This window comes from Oreochromis aureus, linkage group 5 (genome assembly GCF_013358895.1).
Source record: "Oreochromis aureus strain Israel breed Guangdong linkage group 5, ZZ_aureus, whole genome shotgun sequence".
NCBI classification, from domain to species: domain Eukaryota; kingdom Metazoa; phylum Chordata; class Actinopteri; order Cichliformes; family Cichlidae; genus Oreochromis; species Oreochromis aureus.
The window spans coordinates 10,205,243-10,225,691 of record NC_052946.1 but is presented as its reverse complement, the minus strand read 5'-3'; the positions used below and the strand labels follow the sequence as shown (position 1 = coordinate 10,225,691).

Sequence of the window (20,449 nt, the reverse complement as noted above, 5' to 3'; positions counted from 1 at the left end):
GTAATAAAAAAAAAGCGCGATTAATTCATGCTCCAGCATTGGATTAACCGGATACGAACAAGGCTTATTGTTCTTAATTCATGATCGCAGTAAGTCAGTTTTTGAAATTATCATTATTTTTAGTAATAAACCGAATCGTTAATGATTGTAAGTTGGAAATGCTTTTTTGAGTAAGTTCAAAGAGCAGGCTCGTTTGTTCATTTAAAGAGCTGTGGACGCCGATAATATATCCTGGTGTGAATCTAGGTTAACTTTCACAGGATCTTAAAGGGAATCATGTCTGTAATATTTCACATTATAAGTCAGGGTTTTATCCATGACACAGCGAGTAGCCTGCAAATAATCAGGCAATGTGGTTTATTTGAAAATGCGTCTAACTTGTGTTTCTAGCGAAGTATTGATATATATATTGATGATATATATCATCCATTGGGCTACATTGTAACAGCACTTCTATCGCATTTCTGCAGGTTACCTGCTTACATAAGCACAGTATCAGCTTTCAACCGGTCTGACAGACTGTAGTGGTGGGAATAAAGGATTTCAATGGAGCCCAGAACTGTTTTAAACGAGAAGTTTTTCATCGTCACTCGCGGGAAGTCGAGGAAAGGCTTCTGCCGAGGATGTATCGGGCGCATAGAGTCGGAGACGAAGCGTGGAGAGTTCGTGGGGCTCCTGTACGGCGGGAACAGCAACCCAGGGACCCCCAAGAACGGGGGCCTGGTGAGGATAGAGGACATGTACCCGCTGACCCGCCACCAGGCCCAGCTCCTGCTCTTCATCTCCAGCGCAAGCAGACGCCTGGAGCTGCTCTGTAACCCGCAGCTGTTCTCTGCCATCTGTGAGCTGTCTCAGGACGACCTGGTGGTGGTGAAGCACAAGAACGGACACCTTCCCGGTTTGGTGAAGAACTTGATGCAAATCGGACGGAAAGACAATAAAGACGACCTGTACATGCTTGCCTTTGAAGTGGAATTCGTGGTGAGTTCATTTTATAATATATTTTTACATTTTGATTTGATGATTCAAGTTGTGAAAATTATGTGCACGATCATCAAGATAAGTGCACGTGCTCTCTAGTGCAACCTTAATGTTTTAAAATGCACCGAGATAAGGATGACTATATCTCTACTGATCTATATCGCTCTGAGTGATCAGTCATGTGACTTCAGCCAGATAATGTCACTGCAAATGTTCAGATGCATCACACAGTTTGTGTTCTGTACATCAGAATGACGTCAGAGTTCCTGTTTGCTTTTCAGTAACTGTTTTTCCTTGTTACCTACACAGGACACCGATCATAATTTGTCATCCAAGAAACCTCCTCTGTCACTTTTCAGTGCTGCAGACATCATCCAGGTGGTCCCATCTTACTCTGTCCCCCTCGGACTGCAGTGGAAAGACGGCAGATGTGGGGGTAAATGGATTATTAGCCTCACACACAAAGTTAACAAGTCGGTTTCAAAGTCATATGATGGCTGTCAGGCTTTATCAAAGTCCTTTTGTTTCGATAACAACACTACCACAACTACAAACACGGTGCACCTCCTTCTTACTAAACAGCAAATTAAATTCTTGAAAACTGCTTCCCCAACCACCACCTTAACCCCGCAGGGGATGCAAAGAAAGCGGTCCCACTACACAACTGGAAAAACTGGTTCTGTTGTTCTGGAATGCAGAACAGTAGATGTGCCACATGATCTGGCTTTTTTCTTTTCTTTGGTAGACTGTGCACTTGAAACTATCCACATACTTCAAATATAGATCTTTGTTAGCTGGATGTCAATCTGATGAAGCAGCATGTGACATGCCTAAAAAAAAAAGTCATATGACTTTCCAGCCATCTCATCCTCACCTCTACATATCTTGATATATGTCTGCAGGTTTAAACAGAAAGGCGGTGACACGCAACAGCTGCATTGCAAACATCGGATCTCATGCACAGCCGGCGACAGAGAACCACACCGAGCAGAGTTTGATTCAGAACCAGAGTCTGAGCTCAGTGCCTTTGGAGGTGGGATCCATGGTGGAGGTGGTTTCCAACTCGGGGATCACAGTGTATGGGGTCATCCGGTGGTTGGGTGTCCCTGGAGGAAAGACTAGTGAATGGGCTGGCATTGAACTGGTGTGTGACTAGAAATCTGTGCAGTTGCTTTCAGTGTGCTTTGGTGATATGTCGTATTAATGTTATAAATCACTATTCCAGGACTACGACGTTAAGGGCTGCTCTGATGGGATGTATGGCGGTCAGCGGTTTTTCACTTGCAAGGAGAAAAGAGCTTTGTTTGTTCCCATCACAAAGTGCAGCCCCGATGGCAGGTTTCTAAGTGCCTCTACAGGAAAAGAGATCCTCATATCCACTGACACCACTCCAGGTTAGACACCTTACCCAGTCTAAAACATGCATACACAAGAAATAAAAACTCGATATCACACACATTTAACATTATTGGAACAGATTTTCCTTTTTTCCTGGCAATTCTGCTCAAAGTGTTTTGGTTCTTTATGTTTCTATTATATTATAGTTTTTATTGTACAAATAATTGCTCAAAATTCTTTAGTCTTGCAAGACGAAAATGCAAAATGCGAGGTTTTCCAAACAGAACTCTTGATCAGGGCGTGAGGATTATGTAAAATTCATACTTAAAACTTTTGGGTGGAGTTTTTAAAATTTATTGTTTATCTTTAATTTATACCTGTGTTTCACACGGCTTGTAAATGGTGTAACGCACAGTGAAATAGTATAGAACCTTTTCCAGATGATTCACCTCCGAATATTCCCACACCTTTCTCTCTTTGGCAGGGTTTGGTGAGAAGAAATTATGTAAGACTTCAGACAATGCACCCAGTGACACACTGTTGGTCATGTTTGACAGTCCTGTGAGCTTCCTGCTTTAAACAAGCGGATTAATCATTTGCATCTAAAGCTGCCAGTAAATCACGAAGACCGTGTTAAAGTGTCATTTCATCATAGCATCTGCTTACGTACAATTTCTCGCCCCTTTAGTTCCTCCATATGAAGACACGGATGAAGATGTGCCACCTATCCCTGAATCCGAGGCGCCGTCTTTGTTAGTGGGAAAAATGAAAGGGATTCAGGGACACATTAACTCCTGTTACCTTGATGCCACACTCTTCAGGTAGAACCCGCTCACCATCATTCCCCTGCAACAAACTCAGATTTGCTTAGCTTTATCTAAACTAATCGTATCTAGAGGAGATCATGTACAACCACGTGAGCATGATACACTGTATTCAGATAAGTGCACAGCTGACAATAACACGTGGTTCTCCTTCCTCAGTTTGTTCAGCTCATCTGTGACCCTGGATGGTATCTGCAAGAAGCCTGCTGACACAGACCAACCCATAACCTGCACCCTGAGAGCAATAGTGAACCGTTTACGCAGGTATAGACGCTGCCTTCAACACTGTTTATCTCATTACTTTTATTATCATGTTGTTTGCACAACCAGGACGTAGTGGCTTTTTACATAGTATCAGCTGATAAACGAGTGCTGCTGTTTTCTGCCTTGATGACACGGTACATTCACATTAATGTGTTCTTACAAAGTGAATTCCTGCAATTGTTTTCTTATAGCTAATCTATTCATTTTAGACAAGGCTTCGTCCCTGCAGAGAGTGTGATGAATTTTCGGACACATCTTGGCTGTGACACTTTTCGGACAGAGGAAAAAGGTACGCGCCCTTATCTTGAAATACATTATAATATAATTTAAAAAAATCTGAGGACTTCTTTTCAGATTTATTTATCTGTTCTTTTTTAAATTGCCTCGCCTCACTGTAGATCCAGAGGAGTTCATCACAGTCCTCTTTCAAAAGGTGCTTTGCACAGAGCCTCTGCTCAAACTCAGGTATGAACTTGAGCCGCCCAGGACTGAATATCTTACTCTATTTGACTGAGTATAGTTGAGTTACTGAAAATGTGTTCCCCCGCAGATCGAAACAAGAAACGTCCCAGGGTGCCTACACCTTCCAGATCTTTCTGGAGAAGGAGCAGATGGGACAGATACCCACGGTCCAACAGCTGATGGACACATCCTGCCTGTCAGGTGACCTTAAATTTGAAACGGTGAGTCCTTCTCTTACTAGAAGCAAGAGTGTCTTTAACAAGTTTTCCTCTGTAAAGTCATTAATACTTTTCTTATGTCCTTCAGATGCCGTCCTGTCTAATAGTTCAGATGCCGAGGTTTGGAAACAAATATAAGATGTTTTCCCACATTATTCCCTCCTTGAAGCTGGACATCACAGATCTCCTATACAACTGTGAGGAGCAGTAATAAGCAGCACTTTCTTAAAAATTGCATTAAAGGAATCCTTAATAATGCTCAGGATCATCTGCTTTGTCCAACAGCTCCGAGGGAGTGCTTTGTCTGTGGGCGTTTGGCAGAGTACGAGTGTCTTCAATGTCTGCCAGATCGCAAACTGCAGCCAGGGAGAATCAAACAGTACTGTACCACCTGTAATGCACAGGTAAAACTAATGGCTGCTTTAGATGTCAGGTGCAAATCCACCAACCAAACTTTTTGTATGAAGCTCTCTATGTCTATTTTTCTTTAAGATGCACAACCATCCCTCACGACAAGGCCACTCTCCCAGTGCTCTAGCAGTACCAGTAGGAGTTCCCACCGATACTCCTGTTCCCAAGCACACAATGGAGCTGTTTGCTGTACTTTGCATTCAAACCAGCCACTACGTGTCCTTTGTCAAATACGGCTCTGACGCTCACTCCTGGATCTTCTTTGACAGCATGGCAGACAGATGTGGTGAGAAAGATTTTTGTTTGTGTTTATTCCGAGTTTTTTCTGATGTTCGTGCAAACACTGATTTGATTTTTTTTGTTCCTTTTCTTTCTGTGAGGCGATTAAGCATGGCCGCTTTATTTTCTAATAGCGCAGATTTGACAGTGTTGCATAAAGGCACTAGACAGAGCAGTTCTGACGTCTTTGACTGCCCTTTATCACCTACTGGGCTGATGTCTAATCTTGAGGCTGCTCTTCCTCATAGGTGACGATCAAAGTGGCTACAACATTCCAGAGGTCCGCGCTTGTCCGGAGCTGGGTGATTTCCTGAGTCAGCCAGAGGAAGAGCTATCTCGGGCCAACCCATCCCAGGCTCCTGAGCTAGTGCGCAGGCTGCTGTGCGACTCCTACATGTTTTTATACCAGAGCTCACCCATGCAGCTTTGAAAGCCAAACAGTTAGGATGCGTGTGAGGACGAGGGACACGGTGTTCCCATAACAGTACCTTATATCTCTGCTTAATCAGCTTTTGTGCACTTTATCATTGTACAAACAGCAGGAACTAAAATGTATGCTTTCGACATCATAGAGAGAAACAAATCTGACATTAATGGTCTTATTCAAAGCTGTTGCTGATATGTGAAAGGATGAGTAGGGAAAAATGGCACTCTAAACACCTTATACTTGCCTTTTTTTTTAAACTTTCGAAGGTCTTCTTGTTGTTACATTCTGATTATTTATACTGTATTTTTCAAGGAAACTTAAGCACTCAAATGTTTTTATAATGACTGTATTCTTGTTTTGTGCTTTTTATTTGGTAAATTAACATTGTTTTGTTGTTATGTGGGTTCCACAACTTTAATGCTGCACTGTCATTGTGTCAGAAAGAAAAACAACAGCAACCTGCACCTTAATGTAGCCTCTGTTTTCTGTGTTTTTTTTCCTCCCTATGTTTATGGCTTGTTGATGGCGGTGCATGGAAGACATATGTATGGTTGTATTTACTGTAAATAACTACACTGTGTGCACTTTTTACACATTACTGACTGTAAAGGTTTCATCAATAAAACAAAAAGGCTTGCACTTGGAAATCAGCAACTGAACTGTAATCAACTACAGGACTACAGGATTACTTTCAATAATTGAAAATGTTATAGGAGTAAGAAGTGTGAGGAACACCTTTGAGTAGAAAGAAATGAATGCTTTGAGATTTTGACAGGACAGGTTAATCTCGTTAGGTGCTGTAATACCATCTTGTGGACAAAAACAAAGTTGCTTTGAGGCTTTCTCGCTGCTCAAGTCTGACCAGAAACTTTCAAAAGACAGATTACAGGCACAAACAGTAACATACATGTGACAGTAAATGCCTTGAACAATTAAAACAACTTTTAATGTACTTTATTTTTTTGATTAGCATTCAAATATCTCAGGGAATACAGAATAAAGATCTATTTTCAGGTACTTGTGCTTTAGATGTTAGCATGTGTATTTGGATCAGAAAAACTATTATTCGGGATTCAAGAAGTTTATTGTTGTATACACCGCAAAACACAAATGGTTACACTGAGCAATGAAATTCTTCTTTTTCAAGTTCCCTTCTCGTAACTTAAAAAAATGATGTTCACCATGTGTTCATATATATATGTGTGTGTGTGTGTGTGTGTGCAATATTCTGAGCTATTATTTCGACTGACTGAAACATCAACTCCTTTGACTTTAAGTTGTTATGCAATAGGCCTGCTGGTTGTGAAGGGCAGGGCAGGCTTCTCTGTGTTCTCTGTGTTACATTTCATACATGCTCATGTAGAACACACTTAAAATCATTAAAATCACTGAACCCACATAATAATTCTCTCATAATAAAAAATCTTATCTCATTTGCACATCTGTAATGTGGTCAGTTGTGGTATTTGACAAACTAAGATGTTATTTAAAGTGTGTTATTAATACACATGTTTTAATAGAGTTGGTGCTTTCTTTTGTTCTCATTCACCTGGGGGGTCAAGTGAACACAGACGAGATGCAGTCCTGAGCTTGAACTGGCTTGTACGGGAGGAACATGTGAACCTCGCTCCTCCAGTGGGCCTGAAAAGCAACACGTTTTTTTAGAAGGAGGAGTTACGATGATCTGTACCATTTAAATTGAAACGCATGCGCATTAGCGTACAATTGGGACTTCGATATCGCTTACACAATCGTGTCTTTTCTTCATTCTGCCTGCATCTCCTCGCCGGTGTGTGGGAACCTACACGTTTCTCATTTTTTGATTTAACAGTCAAACAGCGTTTTAGAAATGAGTGGGGACCATTCCCACAACGAGGACCAGGTAATGTTAAAAGTATTTTATAAATGTCATCACCGGTGGTTACCGGGTACCGTCTCCGGCTACTCTATTTGGTTTGACGGGTACTCGGCTAGCAGTGACTGCTAGCGCACGTTAGGTGGCTATGTTTGTAAGCTAACTCATTTTATTGTTAACTGCGTCTTGACAGTTTCGTGACGTTTTTACTTTGAATATGTCAAATGTATTCTTTACAGTTTACATCCGGAATTATATATTTATGTATAACGTTAGCTGTAACCAGTGTTAGCCGCAGCGGCTTCGGCCGCTAAGCCATTACCATTCAGCATAGGAAGCTAGCCGAGCTAGCTAGTAGCGAAAAAACTCGCTCTGCCATCCAGTAAGTTCAAAGTTAGTTAGCTAGCTAGTTAGCTTATCTACTGCGAATTTTAACATTCGTCCTTCCTTTTTTGCAGATTGACTGTGGCTCCCGGGTCAATGGTAAGTTTATCACATTAAACTAACGAAGGTAAAGGAGGATTCTTCTCAAAGTCTGTCCTGTCTTAACTGATCAGCTCTAACATTACGTTAGTTCTCTGTAGAGGACAGAAATGGCGTCCAGAGACTAAGTCCTCTGTCTCACTCACAAGCGTCTATTGTTCAAAAGGGAGGTCTTGTAAAAGCTTTTCCGTACATTATTTTCTCGATTTGAATCAATATTACCACGCAGCTGGAGGTGTTTTATTAGTTTATCGTTTTAGTATCTTTTGTTGGCGAGCTTTTAACAGCATATTTCCCCCCTGAAAGTGAGGGTTTGGGGGTTGAGGACTTAGTCTCTGCGCCATTTTCTTTTTCGGTGTAGCGGCCTGACTGTTGCAAGCTGAACCCAGGCTGTGAAGTGCAGATGGCTGTGTGGAGGAAAATGGAAAGTCATAGTGCTTCATTAAGATAACCAAGTGGAGGCTAGAGACTGTAGTTCTTTTTTTCTTTTTCTTTTTTCTTTAAATGCGCGATATTAAAAGCGTTTATTTTTTTTTTGTCGCTACTGAGACTTTACTTTCCCACATTATGGTAAAGAGTGGATCATTTTTAGGTCGATTCACATTTCAAAAGTGAACACATCAAGTTAGAAGCTCTTCATTACCCATCACAGTGCAACTTTGAGTTTTGAATATTACATGTTCTTAACAACGTATCAAAGTTTAAAGTGAGCTTAGGACTTTTTTGTTTTTTAAATGCTACAGTCACATGTGTGAAATCACAATATTAACCATAATGTGCTGATAACTGGGGAAAAAAAACACTTTTTAAAAAATGTTGTAAGTTAATTAGTTTTTGTTCAACTGTGGCTGGTAAAGGATTTCCACAATTTTGTTGTACATGTACAATGACAATAAAGTGCTATATTTCTATTCCATTCTATGCATTGTTTTAAGTTCATAAGATATCAAATTAAGCTTGATTTCGTTACAAGTGCCATTTATACAGATGTGACTAGGGATGGGGGATATAGCCCAAACATAATATCGCGATATGTCACTGTGTTCTGACAGTATGACAAAGTACAGAAAAATTTGTTATTCATTTGACAACATAAATGTAACAAGTTGCCTTGAAATATTGTATAAGCTTAAAAAATATTAAACTGGTAACTTTTAGTGCAATAACTTTATTTAGTAACGTATTCAGTTTTAAAGACTGAAAGTAAATTCTCCCTCTGTTCTTTGAGTTTAAAAAGTCTGTTTAAAACATAAATGGTATAACAAAATAAAATCTACAGCGCAGTTTACAAAAAATAAAATCTTTATAAATGTCTGGGAGTGCAGTCTTGGAAAAATGTCCTTTTCGGGAGTGTGTATCACAAGTCTATCTTCTTAATAAGCTGCATGAAGTCTTCCCTTTCCAGCATTTGGATTGGCATCATGTCTTTCGCCAAACAAATGGTGACAGCTTGGGTAATATCGTTCCTGTGTTTGCTTTTTTTGGTCATATGGAGTACAACTGGTGAGACTCTGCGATTCCAAGATAACCTAGCTTACTTTTAGTTTTGTAGCATTAGCTGCAGAGCTTTTTCTCCTGGGCTTTCAGACACTCCTGGTACAGACTCAGGTGCTGATGCTTGAGATGGTGAAATAAGTTAGAGATATTTCCCGCCTTTCTATATTACAGGCTTTTTGCACTCCTTGCATATTATCGTGGTCTGTTCTGTATCTGTTCATTTGTATTCAAAATATTCCACACCAATGAAGTAGCAGCTCTTTTTGGTAACTAAACCTTCAGCAGTAACACTGCCTTCACCATCACAACTTTAATAAGTTAAGTGTAATCGGGTGACATGTTTACGCCATCAAATTGACATATGATGTAATTTTTTTTTTTTTTTTTTTTTTTTTTTTTTCCCCCCCTCAGGGCAACATTTGTCTGTGGTACTTACAGACCCTTAGCTGACATGGTCTTTACTTTTAGGCTTGGCTAAATTGGCTTAACTTTAGTTTATTAGTAACAGTGCTTTTAATTTCACTGAGCAATCTGGCATAAATTGGAGTAGAATAAAACTGTCATCTCTGGATTAATGGCTGAACAAAGACATCTGAATTAAAAGAAACTAAATGAGCAAGATGTGAATCTGTTCTGATACGGGCTTGGTCACTGATTAAACTTCTCATGTTTGATACATGTGTGCCATTTTTGTCTTATACTCCAGGAAATGTAGACATTCACATTGGTTAGATGGGCTAGAAGCTCTCAGATCTCCTTTGTCATTAGACTTAAGGACAGTTTCTCTAAAAGAACCAGATTTAATTTGGCATTTGTTAATGACAATGTTGGGGTGTTAGCTCTTTAATTTTGAGAACGCTCTCTCTTTTAGGATTACATTCCAGTCTTGGCTTGCACATTAAAGAAACTCAAAAGGCTATTTGGTTCTCTTGCATGTTTTAACATGCCAGTTGCTTCATATTGTCCAAAACATGCGGCTTATAGTGGCAGTAGGAGGTGCTGTGCTGCTGTGTAATACATTATCTATTTGCAGCCTGCATGACATTCAGATGGGACATATATAGACCTTTTTGTACTGTGTAATTTGTGTTTCTACTGAGAGAATAAACAAAGGTGGACTGTCAAAGTTGTCATTTAAGACTAGTTTTCTGGGCATTATCAATCTTGGCTGCTTGAGAGGACTTTGTTTTTGCTACTTATGCATTGAAACACACTTTCACATGTTTGCATTTTGGTCCTCAGTGTGAGCAGCCGGTTGTTTTTAATTCAGTGCGTCATTGTATCATTGTCTTGTTTATTTTGAAATGTAATACAGTTTTATTTTCAGACTCTCACAAGCATAAAGACAAATATAAAGAGAAGGAACACAAACATAAGGACCACAAGAAGGATAAGGAGCGGGAGAAATCAAAATATGGAAACAGGTATAGTGTGTGTTTGTGCTTCGCTAGACATGCTTGATTGCTTTAAATAGTGGAAACTGAATGACGTTAAATTAAGTTGTGAATTTCTAACACTATAGCGATCACAAGGATTCCTCTGATAAAAAGCACCGAGATAAGGAGAAGGAAAAGATGAAGCACAAAGATGGCAGCACAGACAAGTACAAGGAAAAGCACAAGGAGAAGAGGAAAGAAGAGAAGGTGACTTGCCAAGGAACTGGATGATTGTAACATCTACAAATTAATTTTAGTGATGCTACATTAGGCAATTATGTTGTCTAAATCATACAGTGATATTATTTATTGCGGATTAAAATAGTTTTTTAAAAGATGCGATAAATGGGAGAGGGAGAGCTGTGTGATATGACCAGAATTTCATATCCCGTTACTAGTCATTTCTTATCCCACTAACAAAATCACAAGGTGGTGCATTTTCTTCAAATTCAGTGAATAGTTTATGTAATCACTACATGGAAAGAGTGCTGTTGCTCTTTAAATTAAAAATTCAAAAACTAAATAAATATCGGACTTGTGTGGCGACATCCATAATGATAAATGCCAGATGACCCCACACAGTCCCAAGGTTTCCCCAGAGCTTTCCTGAGGTCTCCAGCTATCCTTACTGCTGGATGCTGAGTGTCCAGTCTCTGAAGTGCACCATTGAGCTCGTGCAGGGATGCGTTGTTCAACTCGTCTACACATCTGCTGTTGCAGCGTAGTATGCTACGTTGTGGATTTCCTCCACTACTTTGGCTCGACACTCGTAATATAAATGAGGCAGTTCAATTTAGGTGAAGTGTTTTCAGCAGGGTGTCGTGTACCTTGAATAGAGTGCTTTAAAGTCACAAAACCCTATAGATATGTTGTAATAGATGCTGTTATCTTCATGAGTCTTTATATGGCATCCAAACCAAAAGCCTGTCCTAACATTAGACTATGGTCTAGTTTGAGCACTTAAACTCTTTTTGCTTCTCATTCGTAAACTCTTTCCATATTCTTTCACGTGATTCTTGCATAGGAGGTTTGTGTAGAAGAGGCTTGTGTCTGTGGCAGGGACCGGTTTGCAGCATAATTGAAACGTTGTCATGGAATCAAAAGTAAATTTGATCAGCTCAGACCTCTTCAGATTCTGGCAAAGATTGCTGTACCCACTGCAATGCTCACAAATGTCAGTGAATCGTAGCAGCGACTGTCAAACTACTTTTAATATCAGTTTTTATCTACTTACATTTGGTGTTGTCAGATTAGTTTTGAACCCTGTTGAGAGGTTTTATAATGGAAGTATGAGTTTATAATTTTGCGTGTATGTGGGCATAGTTGTCATTTGCACTTCAGGCTCTTCTGTCTTACTGCCATTGTGTAAACATTTCAGATGAAGTCCTTTGATGAGAAAATAAAAAAGGAAAAGGAGAATGGCTTTGCCAGGTATGTCAGCACTATACTTTGCTCTTAAGTGCTGTCAGGATGCAGTATTCATATGAAGCTATCCAACTTCTGTTTTTAATGCGTTTTCTTTGGCAGCCCACCGTATATGAAGTCTGAGCCTGAGGATGATTTTTACCACTCTCCAAAACACGAGAGGTCTCTAAAAAGAGAACGAGATGATGATGATAACGAGTAAGTTCTCTATGTTCATAGACTGTAGTCTGTTTCACTAGGTTAGAGCATCTCTAGTCATCCATGCAAGTAAAGTTGTATCTCTGAGGCCTGATAACAAAGAGTGTTTTTGTTTCAGCGCTGAATTCAAACCTAAAAAAATAAAAACTGAAAATGACAAGAAGGCCAAGAAAAGGAAACAAGACGAGGTAAGCAAGAGACTTTAGTAGAGGGCAGAACTGTTTTGCTGTCATATCTTTTGTGTTAAATGTTAATCCCTATTTTGTCAGAAAGAACTAGAACACTTTCACTTCCTTTTCCTAGGACATTAAGTCCAAAAAAACAAAACACAAAAAAGAAGAAGCAACTGATGGAAAAAAGAAAGCGAAGAAAGAGCCTGAGGAGAAGTGGAAATGGTGAGTTAATTGGGTTAGCCAGCTGTACCAATCATACATGCTTATCAGTGTGGTGACAGGACAGCTGGATGTATTGTTGCTGGACTGCATTTTTGTTATTTTCACTGTCATTATGGAAATGATTTATTTGCTTGATTCTAGGTGGGAAGAGGAGAGATACACAGATGGTGTCAAATGGAAGTTCCTTGAACACAAAGGGCCGGTGTTTGCACCAGCGTATGAGCCTCTTCCTAGCCATGTCAAATTTTACTATGATGGTAAGGCTTTGCCCAGTTCATCTTGTACACTAGTGAAGGACTCTGAGGTGATTATAAATGTCTGACTTTCACATTTCAGGTAAACATATGAAGCTCAGCCCAGAAGCGGAGGAGGTAGCGACCTTCTTTGCCAAAATGCTGGATCATGAATATACCACCAAGGATATCTTCCGTAAAAATTTCTTTAAAGATTGGAGGAAGGTAAGCCTAAAATCTCTGCTCCTGTTAATTTAAAAAAAAAAAAAAAAAAAGTCTTTGATTTACTTTAGTTTTTCTTTTTTTTTCTTTGCCAAATTTTCTGGACACAGGAAATGACTTCAGAAGAAAGGGCTAAGATCACAGACCTGAAAAAGTGTGACTTCACTGAGATGAGCGAATACTTCAAGGCACAATCTGAAGCAAGGAAAGCCATGTCTAAGGAGGAAAAACAAGTAAGCTGCTGCCTGCATATGTTGGGGCACTAGGGCTGCACGATATTAGGAAAACCTGCGATGTGCGATAACTGTGATCAATATTGCGATAACGATATGACTTGCGATAAAATAAATAGCAAAAAACCCCAAAACGAATACATAATTTCCGTTTTACTGCAACAGTTTTATTTAAAGAAAGCTGCTGTATTAGCAGTGTAACAACAAAGTGCACTTTAACATTGAAACATTGCCCCCATTTAAAAAAAAAAAAAAAAAAAAAAAAAAAAAAAAAAAAAAATTTCTGAAGCTTGAATTCTGAAAGACATCCTTCCCGGTCTCTATAGTTAGTTTTAAATAAACATAAATTAAAATTATACTGCAAATTATCTCAATGCAGTTGTTCATCATTTTACCACTCACCAAGTAGTTATGATGTAAGTCAAAACTGGAGAGGAAACTTTACTGTAGTGCTTGTGTAGTTTTCAGCTTGGCTCAGTTCAAACATGACGGTCTTGCGGCATGTTTCATACATTTGTGGAATGGCGACATGGGAAAAGCAGTTTCGTGAGGGGATGCGGTATCTCCGGTCCACTTTATGTATCAGACTGGTGAAGCCCTCTCTGCTAACTGTATTTATAGGCATCATGTCTTTAGCCAAAAAATGTGTAATGGCCTCTGTTATTTCTTTGTACCGCTTCGACGTTTTCTCATAAGGAGTTCCACTTGAAAAACTGATACAGAGACTGCTGTTGAACTGCTGTTTTTTAGCCACGGGTTCATAGTCAGTAGCGTTCTCGTCATGCGTCTCGCTCTCAGCCATTACAACTCTGACTCGTTGCTGCAGCGTTGTTCGGGAGGCGGGCCTCTAATCCATTTGATTGGTTAATGCCGTGAAGGGCTCTATTCGACTGGTCAAATGTGTAAAGGGGTTTCTTTGATTGGTAAATTCTTTAAAGCACGTGTGTAAACATTTTAAGGTACCCAATTATCGCAGTTTACGTAGTCTTTTGCGATGGGCCCATCGCACAGGCTGATATCGCGATGACAATAAATTTTCGATTTATTGTGCAGGCCTATGGGGAACACAGCATGTTAACCTTAAACCCCAACATTCATTGACTGACTAGAGGGCTCTAGAGTTTTATCTGCCATGCTGGATGCCGCGGACCTAATCACAAATGTGTGTTTCAGTTCTCCTTGGCTTTAATTCTGTATTTCCCCACGGATATCACACATCTTGTGAAACTTGACCAGTTAGTCAGGAAGAAATTCATGATATTAAGCTGCTGTGATTTGATTAAAATTGGCACTTAAATGGTTCCCGTGAACAGTGAGTACCTAAAGGACCTCTGCAAAATGAAGCAATTTTTTTTCTTTTTTTTTCTCTGCATTTTGTAGAAAATAAAGGAAGAGAATGAACGCATCTTGCAGCAATATGGCTTTTGCATCATGGACAACCACAAGGAACGTATTGCTAACTTCCGCATTGAGCCCCCAGGACTGTTCCGTGGTCGTGGAGACCATCCTAAGATGGGCATGCTGAAACGCCGAATCAGGCCCCAAGACATTATCATCAACTGCAGCAAGTGCGTAAAGTAGTTTTATTTTCTCCTTGTGCTGATTAACAACTTTTAATGCAGAATGTGATAACTAAATATTCACTGTTCCATATAGGGATTCCAAGGTTCCTGAGCCGCCTCCTGGCACCAAATGGAAAGAAGTTCGTCATGACAATAAAGTGACTTGGCTGGTGTCGTGGACAGAAAACATTCAAGGCTCCATCAAGTACATTATGCTGAACCCGAGCTCTCGAATCAAGGTAGGCAGCATAGCTGGCACATGCACTACGACTTTTTTTTGTCTCCAGTCAAAGTTGAAATGATGCTGTATGGTCCAGTGGTCTCCTTAACGCTTTCCTGACTCTTTTGTGGTGTTTGCTCCACTGGAATGTAAAAAATTGAGACCTTTCAAGAGCAGATTTTATTCTTTCATTTTTATTTTCTTTTTTTAAAAGTGACATACAACATACTCCTGTCCTGTGGAAAAACCTAATTTAATTGGCTGTCACATAAATCAAATTGGTGCATGTTTGTTTGTGTAGACCTTTGCCTAATTTGTTATCCTATCTCATCTTTTTGCCTGCAGGGAGAGAAGGATTGGCAGAAGTATGAAACGGCACGTCGACTGAAGAAATGTGTGGACCGCATCAGAGCCCAGTACCGCGAAGACTGGAAGTCCAAGGAGATGAGGATCAGACAGAGGGCTGTGGCTCTCTATTTCATTGATAAGGTGAGGTCCTGTTACTGCTATTTGCATTATCGAGTGGGCGGATTTTGAAGGTTTTATGGTGTAATGACTTCACATTGCATTGGAGGGTTGGTGCGTTCTTTAATGCTACCTCATTTAAGGTATCGTCTTTGTCTGGTGTACACTAGCTGGCTCTGAGAGCGGGTAATGAGAAGGAAGAAGGAGAGACTGCAGACACTGTGGGCTGCTGCTCGCTGAGAGTTGAACACATCAAACTCTATCCAGAGAATGAGGGTCAAGAGTACGTAGTAGAGTTTGATTTCCTGGGTAAAGACTCGATCCGCTACTACAACAGAGTCCCTGTGGAGAAGAGGGTGAGCGCCATTCTTACTGAAATGCAGTACTTGCGTGTAAACTCTGCTTCTTTATTTATGTGTGATTTGCCTTTTGCAGGTATTTAAGAATCTACAGTTGTTTATGGAGAACAAAGAGCCTGATGATGACCTATTTGATCGGCTGAATGTAAGTAAAATATACCCAGTTAAAGAAAACAAATCCCCTTTAATTTATGACTTGAGAAAATTCACAGCATAAATCCTTATTTGAAATGACTTTCATAGCACCGCCATCTGTCTTTTTAAAACTCGGTTTCTTAATTGCATGTCTTCCTCAGACATCAATCCTGAACAAGCACCTTCAGGAGCTGATGGATGGTCTGACAGCCAAAGTTTTCCGTACATACAACGCCTCTATCACCCTGCAGCAGCAGCTGAAGGAGCTCACGACTGGTGCGTTTCCACCTAAATTGTTCGAACCAGAATCTTCATTCATGTGTAGAAATAACAAGGAGGCACAGCGAACTGTGTTCTGGTTTTGTTGTTATTGGCAAGCTTTTTATGTAGGTTTGTTGTCTGCTGTTGTATAACAAACAGGGTGGTGATAACTTCATTTATTTATTTTTCTTAATCTTAGCGGAGGAAAACATTCCGGCCAAAATCCTGTCCTACAACAGGGCCAACAGGGCAGTGGCCATTCTGTGTAACCATCAGAGGGCTCCACCGAAGACATTTGAGAAGTCTATGCAGAACTTGCAGTCAAAGGTAAAAACTTTCTGCATGCTCCAGTGAACTGAAAATCACCCTTTTTATTTTATTTTGTTTCCTTTTGCCAGTCCTGGTGTGGATATTGGTCTTTTGAGTTTAATTTTTAGATTTGTTTTTTTGCCTTTTCACTCTAAACTCAACCAATAATATTGCTAACATAAGAGGAGTTGCACGGGGGGGGGGGCACACACAATACTTTACATAGAAATCAAAACTCCGAAGTCATTCAGATGCAGTGTGTTGAGGAAACATGTTAACAGAATTACAGAACCAAAAAGGTGGAACTGAGTAGTGAGGGCCTTGTGCACACATACTAAAGCAATTATGTAGTTTATCTCCTAAACAAAAAGGCAAGCATGTGGGCACATTTGGATTACTAAATGGCTTTGCAGACAAGGTTGAAGCATTTTTGTAAACAATAATTAAAGACCGCCCGACCAACATGCAGTGCAGAACATTGTTCCATGAGTTTTGTCTTCCCTCTTTCCAACTTCAGATTTAAAAAAACAAAACAAAACAAAACAAAAAAACCCAAAACGCTTTGTCCATCATCTTAATTGACTTTTAAAAATCCCTACAGCTGTATTTTTATTTTTATGCATGACAGATTTACCCATGCTTGGAGATGTGTCCGTCCAGCAGTGCTCTCCTGTTGTGCGTGGCAGAGCACTAAAACTCCCTGACTCAGGCAATTTGGGTGTCATCCCTGCACATTTTGGGGGGGGGGGGGCTAAATGATATTGCAGTATTCACAGTACAACTTGGGGTTATAGTACAGTTTTGTTTTTTTGTTTTTGTTTTTTTACTAGACTGTAGTTGACTTAATATTTCTGTTTGTATGCATTTGCTCTCTTGGGGTTTAGCCACTAGCCAGCTGATGGAGCTACACGATGTGAATCATGGTTCTTCTGATTTTTGGCCACCCTGTAGGTGTACACATTAAACTATAGTCTCGAGTTAAAAAAACAATCTGAGCATGGAAGTGTCTAGACAGTACAAATGTAATCCCCAAAATATTAAAAAGCTCCACAGTTGATCAATAATAAAATTGATCAAATTCATCTGAGATAATTACTGTCATCTTTAGATTGACGCTAAAAGGGACCAGCTTGCTGATGCCAGGAGAGAACTGAAGAGCGCCAAGGCTGACGCCAAAGTACGGAAAGATGAAAAATCCAAAAAGTAAGTAGTCAGAAGCTTAATAAAGAGCTTTTTCTCCACTCCTGTTGTGAATGTTGTTTACATGCTTGTATTGCATTGCCTGCTTTCTCTGTAGGGCAGTGGAGAGCAAGAAGAAAGCGGTACAGAGGATAGAAGAGCAACTGATGAAGCTGGAAGTGCAGGCAACTGATCGGGAAGAGAATAAACAGATTGCGCTCGGTACTTCCAAACTCAACTATCTGGATCCTCGCATTTCTGTGGCTTGGTAAGAGATTAATAGATTTTCTGAAACAAATTAATTTTGGTGGTCAAAGGTCACTGACAAGGCACCAACTCTAATTTAAGAGGTGTCCTGTTACTTTTTTTTTTTTTTTCCTTGTTATTCCATATAGTATGAAAAGCACTGTGCTGCAATAAACTCCTGTCCTTTATCTTATGACATTGTGGTGTAGGTGTAAGAAGTGGGGCATTCCCGTGGAAAAGATCTACAACAAAACCCAGCGTGAGAAGTTTGCTTGGGCCATTGACATGGCAGAAGAAGACTATGAATTTTAAATCCCAGTTTGTGGTTTTAACTATGATACTTTTTTTTTTTTTTTCTTTTCTTTTTTGAAAAAAAAAAATTGGATACTTGTTTTTTAGCTTTACTGAATTTTGCTCCATGGCCAGACCTGACAAGGAATTTCAGAACATTTGAGCAAAAAAAAAAGGGCGACAAGATGAAATGATGTGAGGCCATTATGAAGGGTTAGGGGGGAGTTGTGGATAGTCGAAACATCTGATCTGAGATCGGGCAACAAGACTGAACTTTACCCACGACTAGGATTCAAGGCTTAGTACTTGTAATTTAAAGACCCTTTTACCTTCTGTGATTGTCCGCTCTCTGGGACAAAAACCTGACAATGCCTGAATTTTGAACTCTGTGGTCCTTTTAGCTACTGTATCAAGCAAAAACAAAATGCTTTGTATCATTTTATTTTCTTTGTTCACTCACTTTGTATTTTAGCCATCCCATGTATTATTAATGAATTCTATATTTTGATAGACAAAGTAAAAAATTGAATGAATTCCTTAACTACACCCACGCGCCTTTTGAGGAAATGAAAATGTGAGTGTTTGCGTGCTTGTGTGCGTGCGCGTGCTTGTGTGTGTTAGGGCTCAACCGTAGAAGCTGTCTGTTTGGGTGAATATTTTAAACTGGACTATGTTGAATTGTTGAGCATGGAAGAGGATGTCTGGGCAGGCAAAGGGGAAAATACTGCAACCACGTCAATATTTACTTAAACAAGCAGAATGTGAATATTTTGTTTTACAGCTTCTATCAGGGACTTTTCATTGTAAATGTGAACCAATCATTTTTATCCTTTTGTTGCTAGCATCCTCGGACTCTCGCTGCATAGCCCTGTCTACATCGGATTTTTAACTTAATTTAAACAACTGTTCCAAAAAAGAAACCTCCCATATCTGTTACTTGAAGATGCTATGATAATGTATAAAGTCAGAAAATGGAGAGCGTGTGTGTGTGTGTGAGGGATATCAACTTTTGCCAAAAAAAAAAAAAAAAAAATTCACCAAACTGTTACAATTTTAGGCAGGTTTTTAATTGTGTAATGATTGAGTATTGTAACATTTAATGTGAATTCAGTTCATTTTACTCCACTCTCTTCCACTCGTATAGAAAAGTTGATGTAAGTAGCTGTAAAGTCAACATTTTATTCCTGTTTTACCTTTTTTGTCATAGCCTTTTGATCATGTTTTTGAGTTTTAAGCTCATTGTAGATTGAAAAATGAATAAAACCTTACAGGTAACTCATTGGCTTTGTGTTTTCTCTCTTCTTCTCTCTTGTGCCACTGAAATGGCAACACCTTTTCATTTTATTTGTTTTATTAATTACATTTATTTCACGGCAGCGCAGTGGTTAGCACTATTGCCTCACAGCAAGAACGTCCTGAGTTCAATTGCCCCATCAGGCCGGGGTCTTTCTGTGTGGAGTTTGCATGTTCTCTCCAGGTACTCCGGCTTCCTCCCACATTCCGAAGACATGCAGTTAGTGGGGATGGGTTAATTGGTAACTCTAAATTGCCTGTGAGTGCGAATGGTTGTCTGTCTCTAAGTGTAGCCCTGCAACAGACTGGTGACCTGTCCAGGGTGTACCCTGCCTCTCGCCCTAAGACAGCTGGGATGGGCTCCAGCCCCACAACCCTGACAAGGATAAACTAAAGACAGTGGCTGGATGGATGCATTTATTTCCCCCTCTGTGATCAGAGGAGGGCCCCTTAGCTTAACAGATGCCTGTTGGGTTTGGAGCTTCAGCCACCCTGGCTCTCTTGCCCAATTTACAGCATTCTTAAACACAACTTTATTTCCTGTAATGGGAGAACAAACATGAGCTCTAAATTTTATTCCTATATCCATGAACAGCCCTGAGAACTGAATCAATCTAGTCCTGAAATGCTTTAAGCTGGAAAACAAGCTGGTGTTATTAAATGCATGTGGGCAAAAAAAAACATTACAAAAATAAGAACTGGAAGGCTTCCCCCTGAATGATGTAGGAGGTCTACACTACAGACATGGAGATGTTTGGGTGTTGCCTGCCGCCCCCTTATCTCTGGCAAAAACTGTATTGTCAGCTGCTCGCCAGCAGGTGAGGCTGTGTGCATTTCTCCAGTCCTAGCACATTGCATGCTGCTTGAACATTCATCACACTGAATAATTTGACTAACACCACATGATTCATATTCACCCCTAACACAAGGTGCCGAACAAAAGAGGTG

At 39.9% G+C, this 20,449-nt stretch overlaps 2 protein-coding genes across 2 annotated transcripts in view; both read left to right on the top strand.

Annotated features, from left to right (window-relative positions):
- The window catches only part of cyldb (cylindromatosis (turban tumor syndrome), b), a 5,904-nt gene extending 61 nt beyond the window's left edge, over nt 1-5,843 (top strand). Inside the window, exons 1-14 of the mRNA XM_031733036.2 lie at nt 1-89; nt 471-981; nt 1,291-1,417; nt 1,884-2,125; nt 2,207-2,375; nt 3,008-3,140; nt 3,303-3,407; nt 3,617-3,696; nt 3,806-3,872; nt 3,958-4,090; nt 4,176-4,284; nt 4,373-4,491; nt 4,580-4,784; nt 5,026-5,843. The exon at nt 1-89 is cut by the window's left edge and continues 61 nt beyond it. Coding sequence (XP_031588896.1) covers nt 547-981; nt 1,291-1,417; nt 1,884-2,125; nt 2,207-2,375; nt 3,008-3,140; nt 3,303-3,407; nt 3,617-3,696; nt 3,806-3,872; nt 3,958-4,090; nt 4,176-4,284; nt 4,373-4,491; nt 4,580-4,784; nt 5,026-5,207 — 2,106 coding nt within the window. The 5' untranslated portion in view covers nt 1-89; nt 471-546 and the 3' untranslated portion in view covers nt 5,208-5,843. The remainder of the gene's footprint in view (nt 90-470; nt 982-1,290; nt 1,418-1,883; nt 2,126-2,206; nt 2,376-3,007; nt 3,141-3,302; nt 3,408-3,616; nt 3,697-3,805; nt 3,873-3,957; nt 4,091-4,175; nt 4,285-4,372; nt 4,492-4,579; nt 4,785-5,025) is intronic.
- Nucleotides 5,844-6,913: 1,070 nt separating this feature from the next.
- On the top strand, nt 6,914-19,487 carry top1l (DNA topoisomerase I, like). Its single transcript, XM_031733035.2, has 21 exons — nt 6,914-7,086; nt 7,518-7,542; nt 10,367-10,463; nt 10,562-10,682; nt 11,854-11,906; nt 12,003-12,098; nt 12,217-12,286; nt 12,402-12,493; nt 12,635-12,750; nt 12,830-12,951; nt 13,059-13,181; nt 14,562-14,749; nt 14,838-14,982; nt 15,309-15,452; nt 15,599-15,784; nt 15,864-15,932; nt 16,084-16,198; nt 16,383-16,510; nt 17,601-17,695; nt 17,790-17,939; nt 18,127-19,487. Exons 1-21 carry the CDS (start codon nt 7,054-7,056, stop codon nt 18,227-18,229), a joined length of 2,271 nt encoding a protein of 756 aa, XP_031588895.1. The 5' UTR covers nt 6,914-7,053; the 3' UTR covers nt 18,230-19,487.
- Nucleotides 19,488-20,449: the final 962 nt, after the last annotated feature.

Excerpts from the sequence above, each read along its gene's own strand:
- top1l (XM_031733035.2), top strand. The coding sequence starts at position 7,054 with ATGAGTGGGGACCATTCCCACAACGAGGACCAG. Across the intron at positions 12,751-12,829 it reads TGTCAAATTTTACTATGATG|GTAAACATATGAAGCTCAGC; the intron begins GTAAGGCTTTGC and ends TTCACATTTCAG. Across the intron at positions 14,750-14,837 it reads ATTATCATCAACTGCAGCAA|GGATTCCAAGGTTCCTGAGC; the intron begins GTGCGTAAAGTA and ends TGTTCCATATAG.